Source organism: Thermomyces dupontii (assembly GCF_041956625.1).
Source record: "Thermomyces dupontii strain NRRL 2155 unplaced genomic scaffold VTN31scaffold_4, whole genome shotgun sequence".
NCBI lineage: Eukaryota > Fungi > Ascomycota > Eurotiomycetes > Eurotiales > Trichocomaceae > Thermomyces > Thermomyces dupontii.
Window position 1 is genome coordinate 248779 of NW_027192310.1, and position 19475 is coordinate 268253.

Below are 19475 nucleotides of genomic sequence, written 5' to 3' on the forward strand. Positions count from 1 at the left end.
CGCTCGCTGTCCTGACGATGCTGTTCGGACCAGGCTGCCGTCGATATCCACGCGTCGTCGCGCCCATCACGCGCTGCTCGGGACATCCTAGATTAACCCTCCATTCCCCTCAAGGCAGGGTGGAAGCCGTCGTGGATTGCTCTCCCTCCCATCTTTTTTAGTCGCCGCTTCCATTCCTCCACGCGGTGGGGAAAAGGCTGTCCCGAATCCGATGCCGCCGACCTGGTGAGGGAGCCATCCTGAGCAGTCTTGCCGTGTAAGAATGACACCGTATCGACCTCTTCCCAATGTATGAAGTACAGCATGCTGCTTTGTCTTGCCCCCGGTGGGTTTGGAGTTTTGTGTTGCTGGAGCATGGATGGCTGATAGACGCGGCCTGAGTGATGACGATAATGATATTACTGTCGAATAGTTATGTATAGTATAGTAATACTTTGTACCGCGGTGCCTTGGCCACCTCGGTCACTGTGCTCTGGTTCTCGTCAGTGAAGCAGTCATTCCGGCATGTAATTACTCGTCAAGTTGCCGACAATCCATGGCGGTCGCCGACACTCCATCAGACACGGGCTTGTGCCGGTCATGGCATTCGAGAGAACTATGATTGGCAGACAAAAGGTTCACGACAAAGACTCCGTGGAACTCCTGGTTCGATTCCTGGGCTGTCCTTTTTTTTAACATTTCTATGGAGTATTTGTACGGAGTACGGAGTACTCAGTTCCTCACTTCCTGCTCTGAGAGAAGTTGAATGTTGTTTCGCAGTCTTCCTAGCCTTCGAATGGATTATTTACATTAAGCGCGTCATACTGTCATACATCTCACATCGTATATGCCATGTTTCTGCTCTTTTCAGCGCTCCAGCCCTGTTAAGTTTCAACAAACCATAAGTACTTCCCTGGCCCCCAAACCACCAGCTGAGGAAGACCTATAGTACTACTTTTACCGTGAAGGTAGCACTGGTAGTATCGAATCTCGATGGATTGTTCGAAACTTCGAACCCATGTCAGCGCAGTTGCCAAACAACGAAGTCTTCTTGCAGTGTCAGTTTGTCGGAGCTTGTATTACTATCTAGGCAACTGGTACGACTAAGGGTGGTTGATGGTGTTGGGTTCGGAACTCGGAACAGTCGTTATGCACAGGGAGTTGTTTCGCATAAAGAGCATTAATCTAAGAAACACAAACTCAAATCTCATTCAAGGGCCAAGACGTCTCCTCGTGCCATTGGGCTAACATCATGATGTACATCATAGTCATGGTGCCTGTTGAAGTGTCGATCCTGGCGTTTCGGCGTTGACACCTACGGTATTGGTGAAATCAAAATGAAATGATATCTTCACCACTCACGGGATGCAGCCTCACAAAGACTAGAAGATTTCTGGAGAACTCGGCCTCGGAGGATACTCGAAGAATGCTACTGTACTATATTGAGTCGTCGGAAACCGAAAGCACCATTGTAGCTAACAGAGTTTTGTTTGAAGTGCCAGGGTCAGTCGCTGTAGATAGAACCCGATATGTGCGATGGAGTTCAGTTCCTTTTCAGTATTTGCAAGTTTCCGCTCTCTCAGCAAGGCATAAGCAAGTTGAAGTTCAGGAACGCCTCCAGCACGAGTACTTCGAAGGATTCTCTTGAGCATTGATGAAGACGCCATGTTTTTACGATGTTTGATGGTCTGGTTCTCCATCGAGGAGTTCTTCCAATCCAACAACTTTGGTGGGGTTTGCGGAGGTGCGATCCATAGGTACAATGCAAGGAATTATGCAAAGATGTTCAAACATGTTTGTGCACGCCGTCTGCCTGTTTGTTTCGTTCCAGCAAATTGGATGTGTCCCTTGACGGGCGCTATTGATCCTTCATGCGGCCTCTGAGGGCTCTGATCAAATAAACGCGCATCAGCAACATCTTTAACCCGATCAGTCAGTAGGTCGTTCACTCGTCGTCCATCCCTCAGCAGTTTTGGGTAGTATCACCTTATGAATCAACTTTATGAACCTCGCCAGAGTTCTGAAAGCCCTCGCCCAGTTTAACCAGTGAGTTCGTGGTCGATTGTTGGTTTTTGACCGAAACCTAGAAGCATGGGTATTTGGAGATGATGTTGGAGGCTCACCAATTGCTCCGTACATCGTCATTGATCTAGATTAGTTGGAAGTTACAATGTCACTCTTGGGAACGGACCCCAAGCCTGTACTCTTCTGTAGAAGAGTTAAGAGATACTAGAAGACTTAGATATATCATCATACTCCCTGTCCCAGATCCTCCCTCTGCCGTCATCAGGGTCTCCGCGTGAAGGCTGCCTAAACTGGCACACATTTTGGTCGGGAAAGGAAGTGCATCGTCTGAGCAGCCAACATGCGGGTGAGCTTCATTTTGCTGCTGACCATTGTCCTAGTGCTGGTCAGCGCATTTCCAGATCCGGAACGTGACGATTCCAGGAAGTCAGAGAATACACCGGACCAGGAATCGAATACTTCGTCTTCTTCATCGAACACCTCTCCAACAAGAACTGCAAGGTCTAACGCAAGTCCATCTCTGAGAAAACTCCCAAAGAGACAGGACAGGCACACTATAAACGATGGACATTCCCCGGTTGATGACTTCACATTGTACGGAAAAGGTGGATTGCCGGCAAGTCTCGTCGAGGACAAATGGAGTAAGGGTTGTGATGACTCGGCGGTTAAAACCTTCAAGGAGCATCCGGACAGATCCTGGCAGGCGCTAGGTTGCAATGAGATGTTTACAGCGGTGAATGTGGAATGGTGGAACAATCGTAATAAGACGAATCTTTCTTACCTCGAGTACGCAAAGCCCCAGCCCCAGATATTGGCCTGTGTGCATTCGATGTGCTTCAGCTGCTAACGCTACCCTGGTATTTAGATACGTGGCGGACAAGTTGGGTGCTAAGGATTGCAAATGTTCCAATGAAGATTGCCATAAATCAGATCTTAAATGCACAGAGGCGAAATATACCTGCGGGTAAGATATCGAACGATACTGTGAGAATCGCTTGGCTAACAGGGTTCCCATAGACACTTGATCTTGAATTCCATTTCAAATATCCATGCTGTGAGTCATCATCAGCGAATACGATCACGGATTTGTATGCTTACTGGCCTGCGATCTTAGATGTTTAAAGATGGCCTCGACGGTATTCGAGCAGCACGTAAAAACGCCAGTGAAGAAACGGTGAAATTCAGCGAGTTCTTTGGGCTCCAGAAGAACAACACTGGCTTTGAAAATGCCATGCTTGGCCCTCTGAAGAGAATCGGTCTTTATACTGCTGGCGCGTTTGCAGAAGAGTGTTTGTTACCACGCAAAGTCGGTCAAACGTGATGGTAACTGATCTTGCATTATAATGAGGGGCGTTGTCGGGTTGAGGACAAACAAATCACTGGATAAGCACCTCGAAGCCGCCTTTGCAGAGGTGGGCTCACTAGCGATGCCCCATTCGAAGTTTGATCTCGGGAAGTACGTGCTCCATACCCTGTTTTGGCATGTCGGTTCTTAGTTCAGATACTGATAATATATCTTCAGAACCGTGGAAGGAAAAGGAATTAATGACAAGCTAAAGAATATTCTAAACAAAGTCTGTGACCAGGCGATCACCATGCAAGAGAAGCATTTCAAGGACCTTTTCAGCGAGAAAGGTCGCGCGGCACTCTGGTCTCTGTCCAGTAACGGGACCTTTGTGAACATCAACCCTCAAGTTCAGGGAAACATGTATCTCTATCTCGACATCATTAAGCAAATGGTCATTGCAGCCTTCGTTCCCAAGGCATGGGAAGAGTATCCGAAGTTCAGGAACAAGGGCGAGTCCCCTAACATAGTTATCTTCAGCAAGCCATTTTTCATGTGAGAACCCCTCTGAAATTCGTCTTTCAAGATCATTCTCAAACTGACTATGGGTAAATGCAGCAACACCGGTCAAGCATGTGACGATGGATCAAAGCCAAAGAGAATCTCGGAATGGGGAGATCACAACTTCCAAGCAATCTGCTACAATGACAAGAAATGGCATGCCATGGTCGTCAAGGTCACTTCGAGATTTGACTTTTACGAACGCGAGATGGTAACCAAGGCGGAGCTCATTCAACCGCCGAAAGTTCCTGAGCTCTATACAGTCAAGGGGTTCGAGTATGTCGAACTGAGTGCCCTGCTGTCATCTGCATACCAAGGCTGGGAGAAAGGTAACCACGTGCAATACTGGACTCCGCCAGGGGATGCAACCGTGGTCAAGAAGAATGATAATTATAAACTCCAGGAACTGCAATACGCAGATGGGCCGGGCTCGGCGGGTTTGGTTCAGGTGCAAGTTTGCCCAAATTGGGAAGAGACCATGGAATCCATTCGACAAACTATTTTCAAGGGGAAGAAACCTGATATTACAAGGTTGAAGAAGAATGCATGGCCCTGCGGTGCATGAGTGAGATGATGTTTGTTGATACTAACGATTGATGTGCCTGTAGTGCAAAATTCGTGTCAAGAATGAATCTGATATGAATGTGTACTCGGTACTAGTATCAAATTGCCGCCTGTGTATCGGGAATTCCGATTTGGCCACCATCCAAGTTTGTCTAGGAATCTCTTTCTCTTTGTCAAAATTTGTCATGGTGTCCAGTAGTGAACTTCAATTGCCGCTGTTTTCGAGTATGATGTAATTTCGTTCGGGGGAAATTTCTGAGACGCGGAGCGGCACAGACTTCTAAACCGCCAGGAACAATCGCACAAGAGGGGGCTCAAGTTCGCTGTGCAGTTTACGAGAATGGGTTCTGAGAAAGTACTTGGTGACAGAAGCGGTCTTTGGACACTTTGCTTTTTTGGTCTGTGTTCCTTTCCGCGTTGGAATCATACGCAAGCTGCCAACAGTTCTCTCGACAGATGGGCTGAAGCATACTACGATCATACCGCAAGTGTCTCCTTTGTGGACCGAAGTCGGTGACTAGAGGGATTCCAGCTACATGGCCAGATACGGACGCACAAATCACTGCTCATCACAGCAGAGTAGTAGTTTTTCTTGAAGTTCATGAGCTCCCCCGTTCGCTGTACAGTACCCGTCTCTGGCTAAGCATCGCCTAATCAACGAGCCTCATTCTTCCGGAATGGCAATGTACGCTGTTTCTTTCTTATAGCGCTCACAGCCACAGAATGCGGTACCACGAGTCCTAGGCTTCCCGTATCGTTAGTGGGGCAATTCTCATTCATGGAAATTTCATGAGCCTTGTCGGTTTTGGTTCGTTGTCATCGAGGACCTCTGTTTGACCTTTATCAAGATGCGCCATGTGTTTCACGAGTATGGTTTTTCTTGTTTGATCGGGTGTGGGACGAATATATAAGCTTCAACTTGGATCTTGAGCTGTATGTCAAGGTCGCTTTCGAGATAGGGACCTCCTTAGTGTATTCCAGATGATCACCGGAGCATCTGCGGTACGTATTCTTGATCCCTGGCCGATGCTCTAGCGAGTCTGAATTCTGCGAGAAAAACGTCTACTCTGCCAAACGTCTGATTTACTCCCTAGTCATCATGAAATAACTCTTACTCGCATGGCTCTTCAGACTGTTGTAAACGGCCACAGTTTGCCTTCGACTTCACGGCTCTCTAATTGGGATTACCTAGTGCCCTGGCAGTGTCAGTTTCGTTGGCCGGGAGCCCGATGCAACCATCCTCGCTCTCTCTTCGCGGCTCTTTCGCCCCGGGCAATTTTCTTTGTTCCAACAAGCTTATTACTACTGGTCTTCTCAGATCAAAGGTTGATGGGCAGCCTCGCCTGACTCGATAGGGCAAAGAGGTCACATGACTGCCCTCGTTGCCCGAGGCATCGTCAAGTACATATGTAGTTAAGTTCCCTGGTGCCAAGAAATACTCCGTACAGGGGCTGAATGTGGACCATTTCCGGGACCAATGGCCGCTCACGATGTTGGGGGCGGTTTCCCCTTAACATGCAAATTCTTGACGTCAGGCCTTGAATTCTGCCATGAGTATATGCCCTGATCGGACTCCTGACAATACAAAGTGCTACTGTACCTTCCGGAAGACGGGGACTTTTATAAACCGATCATCGTACAGTATACTCCGCACTCGGACTATTATTTCCAAACACTAGAAAACTAACCCTATAACCTTAACCATCCAGTTTCGTCGATTCGATCATGATGGGTTAAGTACGGAGTACATACTCCGTACTGCTCACTCAGTAGACTATTACCTCCTACTCGCTTGTTCACTTGGTGCGGCATCAAACTTCTTGAACTAGCCCTCTCGACGACGATGTGAAGCTGAAATACGTACTGCACTTTGTGTGGTCTGAAATCTGATGGTAACTAAAACCTACCAGCGGCACTGAACGAAATGGTGTTAACATTGAGCAGGTGTTGGGGTGTGTAAGCTAGAGTACGATATACCTAATTCATGAAACACCAACTTATTGGACATGTTGCTGCGTCGTCCAGGTGGTGTGTTGGGATGGACAAAACGGTTGGTTCTTGGGCTTGTGAACCTGCAAATCTTAAAATCTCATTTTGCGGAACTTTGATTTGAACTTCTTGAAATTTCTTCTAAGCTTGATGTTTCAATAGGCCTTAAGTGCACGTGGCTGTTTGGGATGTGTAAACTATGCCAGAATCTGATAGCCTTCGCCCCCATTGCAGCCACTGAATTCACACGGTTTTTTGTTAGTGTTTAGTGAAGACCCAGAAACAGGAAGACAATGTTGGAGGCACGCCAACTAAACCTTTGTTGCTCTGATTAGTTGGAATATTCCAACGTTACTCTTATGTTGGAGACAGCCCCAGACCCTGAACTCTGGAGAAAAGATGGAATGTAAGAATAAATACATCCCCAGATCCCGGGTTCCTCGGTCTTCCCTCGATCGTTTTCAAGTGGCTGCCCGTGGTGGTTGCAAGAAAACAGACACACCTTTTGTTGGGAAGAAGTGCGTCGTTCGAGCAGCCAACATGCGGACGAGCTTTACTTTGTTAACCGCTTTCCTAGCGCTGATAAGCGCCCTTCCAAATCCACAAGTCTCCAGCTCTAGCGCTTCGATTTCGGAGACTTCTTCAACGCAGGCATCTTCTACGGCTACCTCTTCACATAGTGCGAGCTCAGAATCTCAATCGCCTCCGACTTCGACTGGAACACCGGATGAAAATAAGAAATCTGCGACCGATGACTTTCTCCTGTACGGTGAAGGCGGACTCTCGGCAGGACTCGTCGAAGACAAATGGAGCAAAACTTGCGATGATCTGGCGGTTAAAAACTTCAAGGAACACCCCGACAAGTCCTGGGCCGACCTGGGTTGCGATGAAATGCACAGCGCGTTGATCTATGAATGGTGGATGCATCGAAATGAGACGGATCTTCCCTATTTCGAGTACAGAGACCCCGAATATTGACCTCTTGCATTCGATGTGCTTCATCTGCTAACGTTACACTGGGACGTAGATACGTGGCGGGCAAGTTGGGTGCTAACGATTGGAAATGTTCGACGGAAGAATGCCATAAACCTGATCTTCAATGCACGGACACGAAGTACACCTGCGGGTAAGATTAAAAAACGAACGAAATTCAGACAATTGCTTGGCTGACAAGATGATAAAACAGACACTTGATTCTGAATTCCATTTCGAATATCCATGCTGTAAGTTATCCGTTGTCGAGGATGAGATCATGGACTATACCCTTACTGACTCACGATTTCAGATGTTCAAAGACGCCCTCGATTCTGTCCATGCAGCACGCAAAAACGCCAGTGACCAAGTGGGATTTACGGAGTTTTTTGAGCTTGATAAGAACAATGATGCCTTCAAAAAGGCCATGCTTGATCCACTAAAGCGAATTGGTCTTTACGTTACTGGCATGTTTGCAAATGACTGTAAGTTATCCCGCAAAGCTCGCGAACCGAGATGATAACTAATCGTGCATTACAGTGAGGGGCCTTGTTGGTTTGAGGACAGACAAGTCTCTGGATAAACACCTCCATGACGCCTTTGCAGAAGTGGGCTTGTTAGCGATGCCCTATTCGAAGTTTGATCTTGGGGAGTAAGTGTTTCATAACAGCCTCTACATTGACCGATGCATTATCTCTCTCCTTAATCCCCAGTAATGCTAACATGTTTCCAGTTCTGTGGATGGAGACACGATCGATGACAAGCTCAAGAATATCCTAAACAAAGTCTACGATCAGGCGATCAACATGCAAGAGAAGCACTTCAATGACCTTTTTAGCGAAAAGGGTCGCATGGTGTTCTGGAAACTGTCCAGTAACGGGACTTTTGTGAATATCAACGTTAAAGTTGGGGCAAACATGGATCTCTATCTGGACCACATCAAACAAATGGTCATTGCAGCCTTGGTTCCCAAGGCCTGGGAAGAGCATCCAAAGTTCCAGAACAAAGGAGAACTCCCCAATATGAGTTTCTTCAGCAGGCCGTTCTTTATGTGGGTATCTTCTGTGATCAACCACTTATGGCAGTTGTTATACTGACTGTGGATGGATGCAGTAACACTGGTCAAGGATGCGCCGACGGAGCAAAACCACAGCCCATCGAGGAGTGGGGTAATCACGACCTCGTACCCATCTGCCATGGCGGCAAGAAATGGTATGCAATGGTTGTCAAGGTCACCTCGGAATGGAGCTGGGAGGACCGCAACCTCTCGATCAAGCCAGAGCTTATTCAGCCGCCTAAAGTTGCCGAGCTCCAGACAGACAGAGGCTTCGAGTATGTCGATGTGAGTGGCATGCTGGCGTCTGCATACCAAGGCTGGGAGCAAGGCAACCATGCGCAATACTGGACTCCACCCGAAGATGCAACTGTGGTCAAGGGAGAAGGTCTACGGAAATTGCAATTTGCAGCCAGGAAGATTTCGGCAGGTTTGGTTCAGATGCAAGTTTGCCCGAATTGGGAGCAATCCACCACGGCCATTCGGGAAACTCTATTCAAAGATGCAAGGCCTGATATTGAACGGCTGAAGAAGAGAACATGGCCTTGCGATGGATGAATATGTTAATGCTTGTATACTCAGGATTGACGTTGATGTATTCCTTGTAGATACATGATGTCAACGAAGTTTGATATGACCGTGCACTGATATTCAGTTGTTATTTATCTATCAACTATTTCGCATCTAGCGTGCCATCCAAGTCTGTTTTGAAGTTCATTCTCTTGATCGAATACGGAGTAGACTGTATGATTATTCACCATGGAGGGAAAGCACTTTGCTTCAGAGCATGAGGATTCATCTGGTCTACGGCCCCGGGGATATCCAAGGCGAGGGAGCCGCACTGAAAGCGGCCAGGCACAGCCGCACAAGCGTGGTGATCAGCAGTATTCAGAGCGCTGACATGTCCATCCGGACATAGTGATTGGTAAGTTCTGCGCTCCTTAGGGAAGAGATCGACCTGGAAAGCGGAGAATTGAAGGTAAGTGGAATCAGGGGACTGAAGGTGAGTAGTTTCAGATTCGAACAACCAATGTCAAGTCGGTTATGAGATTCTGACTGATTGATAATCTTCCGTGTCTGTCGAAAAGTTGGGGGCCGTTTTCCATGCAGGGAAGTCGGCAAAGGTCCCAAGTCCTGACTGGAAACCGGGGAATGGGACCTTTATAAAGCCGAGATCATTTGTTGAAACATTTACTCCGTATAATTATCCAATTTTCACAACTAACCATACGAACTGAGTTGAAAACAGCAACTGCTTGGACGTGTTGTTCACTCAGTTGGAGTGTTGGATGAACCAGGACTGTTGGTTTTAGGGCTGGTGGAACCGCAAATCTGGCTTGGCGGGAAGTTTTGAAAGTTTCTACTTTCAAACTGTGACATGGGTGTCATAACTACGTAGATGTTCAAGTGAACAATCAACACAGGAACCGAATAACTCCGCAACATGTCATTGAACTTTCACATATTCTGGCCAATGACACGGAGTCCGGATGCTCTAGCCTGCGTTTGATACATATGGATGTTTTGCCAACTGCCAAGAGATCCTTTGGTTAACCTTTTAACGGTTTAATTAACTACAGTATTAAGTACCTATTTTTAGGTGAGTTAACAAACTACGGAGTATACATACTCCGAGCATACTCCGTGCCCTGAAACGAACGAAGTGAGTGGAAGGGTCCGAAGGACCGACCGATCGGCGGCAAAAATTGTACTATCACGTGAATTCCAAATAATGTCGGTCAACCAAAATACGGTAATATGTCATAATTCCACCCTCAAGGCTTCATGTGGCAAAGTAAAAAAGGTCTCCAACATTTCGCTCTACACCTGACTTCTGTCAGTTCCGCATGTGTGCTTAATGGTCTTCACTAAGTTTATGAGCACGTGATGAGTCACATGAGTTAGGTGGCTATTTTAAGTGTGCGTGTATTCCAGATGATCACCGGAGCATCTGCGGTACGTATTCTTGATCCCTGGCCGATGCTCTAGCGAGTCTGAATTCTGCGAGAAAAACGTCTACTCTGCCAAACGTCTGATTTACTCCCTAGTCATCATGAAATAACTCTTACTCGCATGGCTCTTCAGACTGTTGTAAACGGCCACAGTTTGCCTTCGACTTCACGGCTCTCTAATTGGGATTACCTAGTGCCCTGGCAGTGTCAGTTTCGTTGGCCGGGAGCCCGATGCAACCATCCTCGCTCTCTCTTCGCGGCTCTTTCGCCCCGGGCAATTTTCTTTGTTCCAACAAGCTTATTACTACTGGTCTTCTCAGATCAAAGGTTGATGGGCAGCCTCGCCTGACTCGATAGGGCAAAGAGGTCACATGACTGCCCTCGTTGCCCGAGGCATCGTCAAGTACATATGTGGTGGTTGATGGTGTTGGGTTCGGAACTCGGAACAGTCGTTATGCACAGGGAGTTGTTTCGCATAAAGAGCATTAATCTAAGAAACACAAACTCAAATCTCATTCAAGGGCCAAGACGTCTCCTCGTGCCATTGGGCTAACATCATGATGTACATCATAGTCATGGTGCCTGTTGAAGTGTCGATCCTGGCGTTTCGGCGTTGACACCTACGGTATTGGTGAAATCAAAATGAAATGATATCTTCACCACTCACGGGATGCAGCCTCACAAAGACTAGAAGATTTCTGGAGAACTCGGCCTCGGAGGATACTCGAAGACGGACTACCGCCGCGCTATTGACTCTGTGTTCCGCGCTAGTCCGCGCGCACTCGTGGGTTGAGCAGTTGATGGTCATCGGTCCCAATGGAACATTTGTCGGTCAACCAGGATACCCCCGCGGGAATGTCCTCAGAGGCACGCCAGGGTTTTCAGACCCGGTGATGACATATTTGATCCCTCCGAACGAACAGGGAAGCAACATTATTCTGCCCAGCACCCCCATTTGCTCGCCCACGCAGCGAACTCGCAATCAAACAGAGGGCAGTCCGAGACTTCGCGCCCCTGCAGGGGCCGCGATCGCCTTGCGATATCAAGAAAATGGCCATGTGACGCTTCCCGATAACCCGCCAGGCAAACCGCCCAACCGAGGTACCGTCTACGTCTATGGGACGACGCAGCCTCGCGAGAACGACACGCTCCTGGCCATACACAAAGTCTGGAACCGCTCCGGCACCGGAGGGGATGGTCGGGGAGTGTTGTTGTCGGCGCGGGGTTTCGATGACGGCCGATGCTATCAGATCAACGATAGTCCAATATCCACGGCCCGTCAGGTGCTGTTTCCCCACGAACCCGACGAGCTGATGGGAGCCGACCTTTGGTGCCAGCAGGACATTGCACTGCCCGAGAATCTGCCGGCGGGCCAGCCTTACACGTTGTACTGGGTGTGGGACTGGCCGACGTTGGGCTTCCACAAGCGTCAGGAGGAAATATACACGACGTGCATCGACATCGACATTGGTTATGGCCACCAAAGAATGACAATAAGCTCCGGTTCCCGCTTTTACTTTCGTCCGAGCTGGCCAAAGGCGGGTCGCTGCGATCGGCGACGTTCTCGGCCACCCGGCGAGACACGCCATCCTCCTCCAGAGCCTTCCGCAGCGCGACGTGACGCCGGATACGTGTGATCTCCAACTTGATGTAGAGGATGGTGGTGTAGAACGTGAACAAAAGAAGGCAGTCGAAGAACAAAATCCACGCCGCCAGAAAGCAGAACTGGCGCAATCCTCCTTGGACACCCGACGCCGCACCTGTGATGAGGATGGCGATTTCGATGGCGTAGTCGCGAACAATGCTGAAACCGACCTCCTTGATGGCGGTGTCAATGGAGTCTTGAATCGACTTCGGCGAGTTGGGCCGCCCATTCTGACGCTTTGCGTTCACAAATGCCGACAGAACAGCCTTTGTCAACCATCGTGCTCTTGTTCGGCACAATCGTATTGCTTTGGAACGATTTGGGTAGAGGCGCATTTCCATCGTTCATGGCCATGGGATCGCCGCTCAGTGACTGCTGCCGTGGTGGGAATCGTCCGTTCGGAGGCGGCGGACCCCTGCCCCCAGGGCCTCGGGACGCCGGACGCGGACCTCCCGGGTAACCATTTGGCGGATGACCACTCGAACCCCGAAAGCCATTCGGCGGCGGCGGGCCGCGGGGGGCCATTGGATCCATTTGCGCAAATTGTGGAAACCGCCGCTCTAATTCCGTCAAAACATCAGTGGCCAGATCGCGGAAGCGCCCAGGCTGCAGCGAGGCAAGCTTCTGCCGGGCCTGGTTGCGCTTCTCGTGGAAGTCCGGCCGCGGAGGTAAGCAGGGTGGCACATCGGGTCGCGGGGGACGGTTGGGCCCGCCAGCGGCCTGCTGTCGACGGATCAATTCGTCGTAGACATCAGTGCTCAGTTCATGGAATTGCGCCGGCGAGAGTCGCAGGAGCTTGTCACGCGCCTTGTTGCTGCGCACCGTCGAGCGCTCGTTCGGGTATCCATTTCCCAAGAATCGGCGCAGGGCCGTGTAATGCTGTGCAAGAGATTCCTCCATTCGGCGATATCGCACACTCTGCTGGTCGGACAGCGTCCCCTGGCTCGACCGAGGCCCCGCGACCGACGCCGGGGGGGACGGCATACCGCCCTGGTCCGCACCATGCGACCGCGGCGCTCCATTTCCGTTGGGCGCATTGACATTCAAGCCATTGTTTGGCCCCGGATTGCCGCCACCAGAAGCCGGAGGCGTGGGACCCGGCGCCGACGGGGAGTAGGGCGCAGAATCCGGGGGTTTGGCACCCGCGCCATTCTGGTACTGGCCGATACCGGACCAATCGCTTCCATCGACTGACACGGGGGACATGGTGCCGTTGCGGCTGTTCATGGCGGAAATCGCACACTCAGGACTTTGTGGGAAGCATCTATGGGATCGAGGCGCGTGTGTTTGTTCGTTTGCGTTCGTCGCACTGTTGGTCACGAATTCATGACGGGATCAAAGGGACCGGACATCAACGAAGGGAAAGAAAAAAAAACAGAAAAAAACTTTCTTATGATTTCTCTCCTCCGGGGAGCGTCGCTGGCGAGTCGTGTCGAGCGAAAGAAGAGACAGGGGAGTTGTTGGACTTGAGACCAGTCAGTCAACGCCGCCCAATGGACCAGGTCGCACGTGAATTTTCATAAATTTAGTTAAGAGGAATATGACTACTAGGCCCCGTTCTTGACGTCACGTGAATAGGCTAACCCAACCCACATCACCATCTGGGCCTGACTTGTACTTTCTTTTGGGACTGGTTGGAAAAATCAGATCATGGGCTTACAATATAAGCCGCTGAGTTTAACTGGAGCAGCCTAATGAATGGTAGTATAGAAGTCAGTACCCGAAAGGTTCAATACAGTACTACTAATAGTACTAGGATTAGTTCTATGCGTCGTCATTTGAAAGATCCGTCTGGCACAGAGAATTGGGATGATTGCTTTCTGCCGGACAGCACGCGGACCCGAGGAATACACGGACGGGAAAAACAGATGAGCAGTTCATTTGCAACAGTCAAGATATGATCACATAGTACCAATCCTAAGGATGAGCGCCATGGCCCAAGTGCAGCTGCCTAATCTCCTCTTGTTCGGTAACAGCAGCAGCCCGGAGAGCATTTCCATAGCATCCACCTTGGGCGTTGACATTAGCAGCTTTTACGAACAGCAGCTGCACTACATCCTTCTGGCCCTGGAGGAAAGCAGCCTGAAGAGCGTTACCGTAAGAGCCGCCTTGCGCGTTGACATCAACGCCTCTCTCCAGTAACATCCGGACTATTTCTTTGTCATCACTAAAGAACGCAGCCTGGAGAGCATTTCCCTATTTTCCGCCGCCAGCGTCGCTCTCCAACAACAGCTGTGGTGTAACCCTTTCCACAGGCAACCTGGAGAGGAGTCGGTTGTGTATCGACATCAGCACCTTTCTCCAACAATAGCCGTACAACATCCATGTGACCCTCCCGACAGGCAGCCTGGAGAACATTTCCATGACGATCGGCTTGTGCTTTGACATCAGCGCCTTTTCCAACAGCAGTTCCACGACCGCCTTATAGCCCCAGAGAGCCGCCACTTCAAGGGCCGTATTGTATCCAAAGCCACCTCGCAAGTTGACATCAGCACCTGCCTCCAATAGCAGCCGCACTATCCCCGTGTGCCCATTGGCAGAAGCAGCTTGAAGAGCGTGGCCATAACTAGTACCTTATATACATACTAGGTACCTATCAAGTACCTGCTAAGCGACCATGAGAAATCGTAATCGACTGGATCGAGCGGCCCGCTACAGAAGAAAACAGGAAGTAAAAACATAGTATTGGCCGAGATTGAGAGTCTTCGATGACAGAGAAAGGGTGACGAAATTCCGCTTTCAAAGGTTCCTGGAGGATGATCCTCCAGGAGTCCAGACTCGGTGCAACCCTAAAATAACAGATGCTCATCTACTCATAAACGCTGTCAATTTGCCTGGCATCATCATCAATCCTGAAAATCATGCCACAACAGTCTGTTTAAGGCTCTTGAACTGATGTACATGGTCATGGCCATGATGGGCATGCCCCAGGTGCTCACTGATGCGATGCTTGGGTCGCTCGCTGTCCACGTCCATGTCATCTTCCTCCACAATTTCGAACGGCGGCCAGGATTCCCAACCATCTCCCCACATCTTCTCCAGCTTCTCTGTCTTTTCCTCGTGGCTCAGTTTCGCATTATTCATCACGGATTCCCAGTCGCGCATTTCCTCCTCGCTCAAGAGGCATTCATCCAAATAAGTAGTCACTTTGTCCATATCGATCCCTTCCCCAATGAACACAATTTCTTGTCTCCTATCCCCCCAGGGCTCCCGGAAATCTCGCTCGATGGATGCAACGATATCCCGGTCTTCTGGCCACATGTCTCGGGGAACTTCGGCGAACCAAGGCCCTCCGCAACCCACAGTGAGGATACCCCCAGCCTGACTCCATTCTCCAAACTGCCAGGGTCGAGTTGCAAGCCAAAAGAAACCTTTGGATCTAAGGACGCGTCCAAATGCTGGATGGGCCCTCTTGTTTGCCAGAATGGTAGCAGGTTCGGGTTGCTCGAAGTCCTCAATGTCGTTAGACTCTTCTTCTTCCTCATCCTGTTCCATGCTGTCTTTGTTGTTGTCTTCTTCTTCTTCTTCTTCTTCCTCGTCGCCGTCTTCCTCATGCTCTGTATTTTGAAGGAGGATGAATTTATCATGGAGAAGCGCAAACAAGCGGCGAGGATGGAAGGGTCGACGGGCCGTATAAACAAAGTTGTTGATGCCGTACCTATCCTGGTCAGCGACGGCCCGTCTTTAGACTGCATGAATAACTCACTCCAATGTTTCTGGCTTAGGTGCCACGCGTTTCCCAACTCCGGTGTCCCGAACAGTCATCTCGTGGAGACTGCTCAACCATCCAGCCCCCGAGGCGGCCTTGAGAAAATCGAACTTTCCGGTGTTGACAATCTCCTTGACGTCAACTTTGGCATAGCTGGTCTCGAGAACTTTTGCCTCCGGGTTGAGCTGCCGAATCAACTCCCTGATGCGTGCTCGCGTCTGCTCATCAACGGTTTCGATCTTGTTGATGATCAAGACATCGGCGAACTCGAGTTGGTCCACCATCAAGTCCGAAATCGTCCTCTCGTCGTCCGGCGTGACTTCGTTGGGTCCGTACCGGTCCGAGAGAAACTCGGCAGTGTCAAAGTTTGCGAACAGGTTGAAAGCGTCGACCACTGTGACGGTCGTGTCCAACTGGGCGAGCTTGTGCAATCCGCCCAGTTCTGCCCTGCCAACGAGTCAGTACAACAGGAGCACATTCTGAGGAGGGATGTCAGCCTTACACCTCCGCAAGAATCTTTTTATCCGTTTCGTCCATGCTCTCCTCATCAAGCTCCATCATCGCGGCACTGAACTCAGAGGTGAACGTCTCCGCGACCTGCATCGGCTCGCTGATCCCGGTGCTCTCGATCACGACATAGTCGACTTCGTTGGAGCGCGCCAGCCGAGCAAGCTCCGACAGCAGATCCCCGCGAAGCGTGCAACAGATGCAGCCGTTCTGCAGCTGGATGAGTTTTTCCTTTGTTTGGGAAACCTTGTGATTTGCGATCAGTGCTGCGTCGATGTTGAGTCTGGAATCATCGGTCAGCTTTGATTGCTCGCGGAATTGAGAATCCAGGTTCACCGACGAGCTCATGTCGTTGACGATGACGGCAATCTTGAGTCCGTGATCGGGGGACTTGAGGATGTGCTCCAGTAGAGTAGTCTTGCCGCTGCCCTGAGTCTTCCTTTCAGCGTCTCTGGTCAACAAGACATCGATTTATCCAACCACGTACCAGGAAGCCCGACAGCAGAGTCACTGGCAGCCGCCTCACTCTTGTTTGAGCGTCTGTGGCCTGGTCTTTCTTACTAGTATGGGCCTGGGTCTGTTCCATGGTTGCCACCATTTTTGACATTCGGCGCTCGATTCTCTGGATCAGAAACCGTCAATGAACTACTTATCCGCCATTGTGCGGCGATGCCTGGTCTAAATATTACAGCCTTCCTCAAGCTCCATCGTGGAAGCGCGCCACCAAGGTACATCGTTGGTGGGAGAAAACTGAATCAAATCCGATGGTCTTGGGATTGATGCCATTTCCTTTTTTTTTTTCTGATAAAATAGGACGATTATGATTCGTCAATGGGCAGGTCCTTGCTTTGTGGGCAGTGAGATTCTATCACCATAGCAGTGGATGATTCGTCTTCAAGGTACTTTTCTTCAGTGGTTAGTCTGGTTAGGGTTAGGAGTGAATCGATACCGCTCCCAAGGTACCCCGTACTTGATCTTCTGGAAACAGAAAAGTAGTAATGTTATGAAAAGGGCAGGAAGAGAATCTGAACAAGCTCGGCTCCAAGAGCCGTTCTGTTCATAGATGCGGATCATCACAGTGCTTGTCAAGAGACTGCTTGCTCCGACAAAATGACAAGGGCTGTCGGCTCCGGACTGAAGATGACACTGCAGGCATCACTGCTGGCGCCACTGCTATACCTAGCACATAAGATGATAAGGCTGGAGAAATCAAAGATTGCCCGGTTCAACCCAATCGAATACATATCCAATATATACAAAGAACAAAATGAAAAGTAGCTCCAATCTTCATTGAACGAAACAAGATGACACACACAACGCTCCGGGTGTATATATGTACGTCGAGAGTCCCTTGGCGAACGAATGTACAAAAAGACAAGATAACAACATGAAGCACAAGATAAACAAGCCCATCCTAGAACAAAACTTTGCAAGGGACAATCCTCAACTGTGACCCGCAACGAGTGGTTTACTCGTTGTAGTTGAAGATGGCCTTGATGTGGAGAGGGCCCGGAGGCTTGTTGCCACCAATGCCACCAATGGCGTGGTCCTTGGCCAGGTAGGCGTTCCTGACGACGGCCAGGTTCGTGGTGATGGTGGAGCAGTCCTTGTCGTCGGCATCGCAGATCTTCAGACCAGGGACATCCGTCTTGCCGTTGTTCTCGGGCACAATGGCCGAGACGTCGTAGCCGCTCCAGCCCTGGTTGCGGTCGCTGCCGAAGTCGAACTCACCCCAGAGGGTGTTCACATTGCCCCACTGGTCACGGGGCACGGCGCCCGGAGCACCGGCGAAACCACCCTGGGTGTCCTTGTCGAGGGCAACGTACTCGACGGTGCCCGGGTTCAGGGTGAAGGTCAGGGGCGCCGGGTCCTGGAAGAAGCCGTTGAGCTCGCGCTCCGGACCGCACTTGTTCCAGACGACGACCTCCCACGGCTCCTCCAGCAGCGAGCCGTCCATCTCAATCGTGTAGTCGAACTTGTCCTTGTCCTCAGGGCGGACCAGGATGATGTTGGAGCCGTACGGGACGCCAATGTTGCCGCAGTACTGAAGGTAATCACCGGTGGGCTCCGTCTGGCCACCGAAGGAGGTAGAGTACTTGTTGGCGGAGTTGCCCGAGCCGGTAGCCTTGGGCTTCGAAGCGGAGCTGGTCGACGAGCTGGTCTCGACGGGGATCCGGTGGCCCCCCTGGTCCACATTCACCGCCTTCTTTCCGTCCCAGTTGTTCTTCCAGGTGACGACCTTGCCGTCAATGGTGGCGGTGACGGTGTCACCGACGGCGCGCTCCTTGTGGTGATGCTGATGGCCATGGCCGTGGGCGACCACGCCTCCAGCCGCCAGGGCGGACAAGAGCACGGCAGATTTCTTGAAGTGCATTTTGAGATGGAACGACTTTTTCTTTTTTTCTCTTTTCAAAAAGTCGGAAAAGGATTGGAGGGAGGAACCGAAGGATTTATAAGGGAGCGACAAATGAGAACAACAGCCCCGGATGACTGAAAGGAGTGAAAGGGGGTCGAAGCAGAGCTGGAAGAGTGAAAGAATCTGCGGCGAAGGCGTTGTGTTTGGGGCGGGAGGGGAGAAGGGGGCTTAAAGGGAGAATTCAGAGTTCTGGCCCAGGCCCTGATTTGGTTTAACTAATTAGGGCACTTTAGGCACTGTTCAGGGGATGGCAACTTTTTTTTTTTTTTTTTTCCCTTTTGTCTCATTTCCAGACCGCCGCCCGTCATGGCCATTCAATGCCACCGTGGTCCACTCACGCACTGTGAGGCAAATCCTGCGACGTGAGTGGCTGCACGCGGATCTCAAATGCGTCGAGACACTTTCCTTGTTGGAGGCCAAGCTGACCCAGATGACCAATCAGAGGAGAAGGCTTTGACCTAGTCAGGGGACCTGCCCAGTAGGGGAGCGGTTCCTGACGAGCAGCACACCGTGCCACTGGGCTCTTGCATGGCGTGCTGTGATTGGCTCTGGGTCGTTTCCAGCTCAAAAACCTTCCTTTCTGGAAAAAAGGGTTCGTTCCGGGAACCAGCGTTTGTTTCATTAAATTCAGCCCAATTTCTCTGAGAATTTGAGGTCAGGACTGGTTATGTATACCATTATAGCGGATAGCCCAGTCAATTTTTTTTGTGTCAGGGAGAGGACGATTTTTATGTGATGACCGTCCTCCATGTTGCTGCAGTGATGATCAAGGGGTCCGGATTCTGGAGTGCCCGGGGCAGTTGGTCAGTAGTGCAGC

General features: G+C 50.3%; 6 protein-coding genes across 6 annotated transcripts; 3 read left to right on the forward strand and 3 right to left on the reverse strand.

Moving 5' to 3' along the window:
- Positions 1-2344: 2344 nt before the first annotated feature.
- VTN31DRAFT_4587 (uncharacterized protein) lies at positions 2345-3118 on the forward strand (the record flags this gene model as incomplete). Its single annotated transcript, XM_069404991.1, has 3 exons — positions 2345-2790; positions 2870-2968; positions 3022-3118. The coding sequence occupies 3 exons, from the start codon at positions 2345-2347 to the stop codon at positions 3116-3118; spliced, it is 642 nt and encodes a 213-aa protein (XP_069260100.1).
- Positions 3119-3347: 229 nt separating this feature from the next.
- Positions 3348-4415, forward strand: VTN31DRAFT_4588 (uncharacterized protein; the record flags this gene model as incomplete). Its single annotated transcript, XM_069404992.1, has 3 exons — positions 3348-3460; positions 3527-3844; positions 3908-4415. The coding sequence occupies 3 exons, from the start codon at positions 3348-3350 to the stop codon at positions 4413-4415; spliced, it is 939 nt and encodes a 312-aa protein (XP_069260101.1).
- A 2387-nt stretch (positions 4416-6802) lies between these two features.
- On the forward strand, positions 6803-8987 carry VTN31DRAFT_4589 (uncharacterized protein; the record flags this gene model as incomplete). Its single annotated transcript, XM_069404993.1, has 7 exons — positions 6803-7359; positions 7431-7529; positions 7590-7626; positions 7689-7860; positions 7916-8027; positions 8109-8426; positions 8489-8987. 7 exons carry the CDS (start codon positions 6803-6805, stop codon positions 8985-8987), a joined length of 1794 nt encoding a protein of 597 aa, XP_069260102.1.
- Positions 8988-13943: 4956 nt separating this feature from the next.
- On the reverse strand, positions 13944-14352 carry VTN31DRAFT_4590 (uncharacterized protein; the record flags this gene model as incomplete). The annotated part of the gene is made up of 2 exons (XM_069404995.1): positions 13944-14222; positions 14287-14352. 2 exons carry the CDS (start codon positions 14350-14352, stop codon positions 13944-13946), a joined length of 345 nt encoding a protein of 114 aa, XP_069260103.1.
- A 533-nt stretch (positions 14353-14885) lies between these two features.
- Positions 14886-15521, reverse strand: VTN31DRAFT_4591 (uncharacterized protein; the record flags this gene model as incomplete). Its single annotated transcript, XM_069404996.1, has 1 exon — positions 14886-15521. One exon carries the CDS (start codon positions 15519-15521, stop codon positions 14886-14888), a length of 636 nt encoding a protein of 211 aa, XP_069260104.1.
- A 2189-nt stretch (positions 15522-17710) lies between these two features.
- Positions 17711-18616, reverse strand: VTN31DRAFT_4592 (uncharacterized protein; the record flags this gene model as incomplete). Its single annotated transcript, XM_069404997.1, has 1 exon — positions 17711-18616. The coding sequence occupies one exon, from the start codon at positions 18614-18616 to the stop codon at positions 17711-17713; it is 906 nt and encodes a 301-aa protein (XP_069260105.1).
- Positions 18617-19475: the final 859 nt, after the last annotated feature.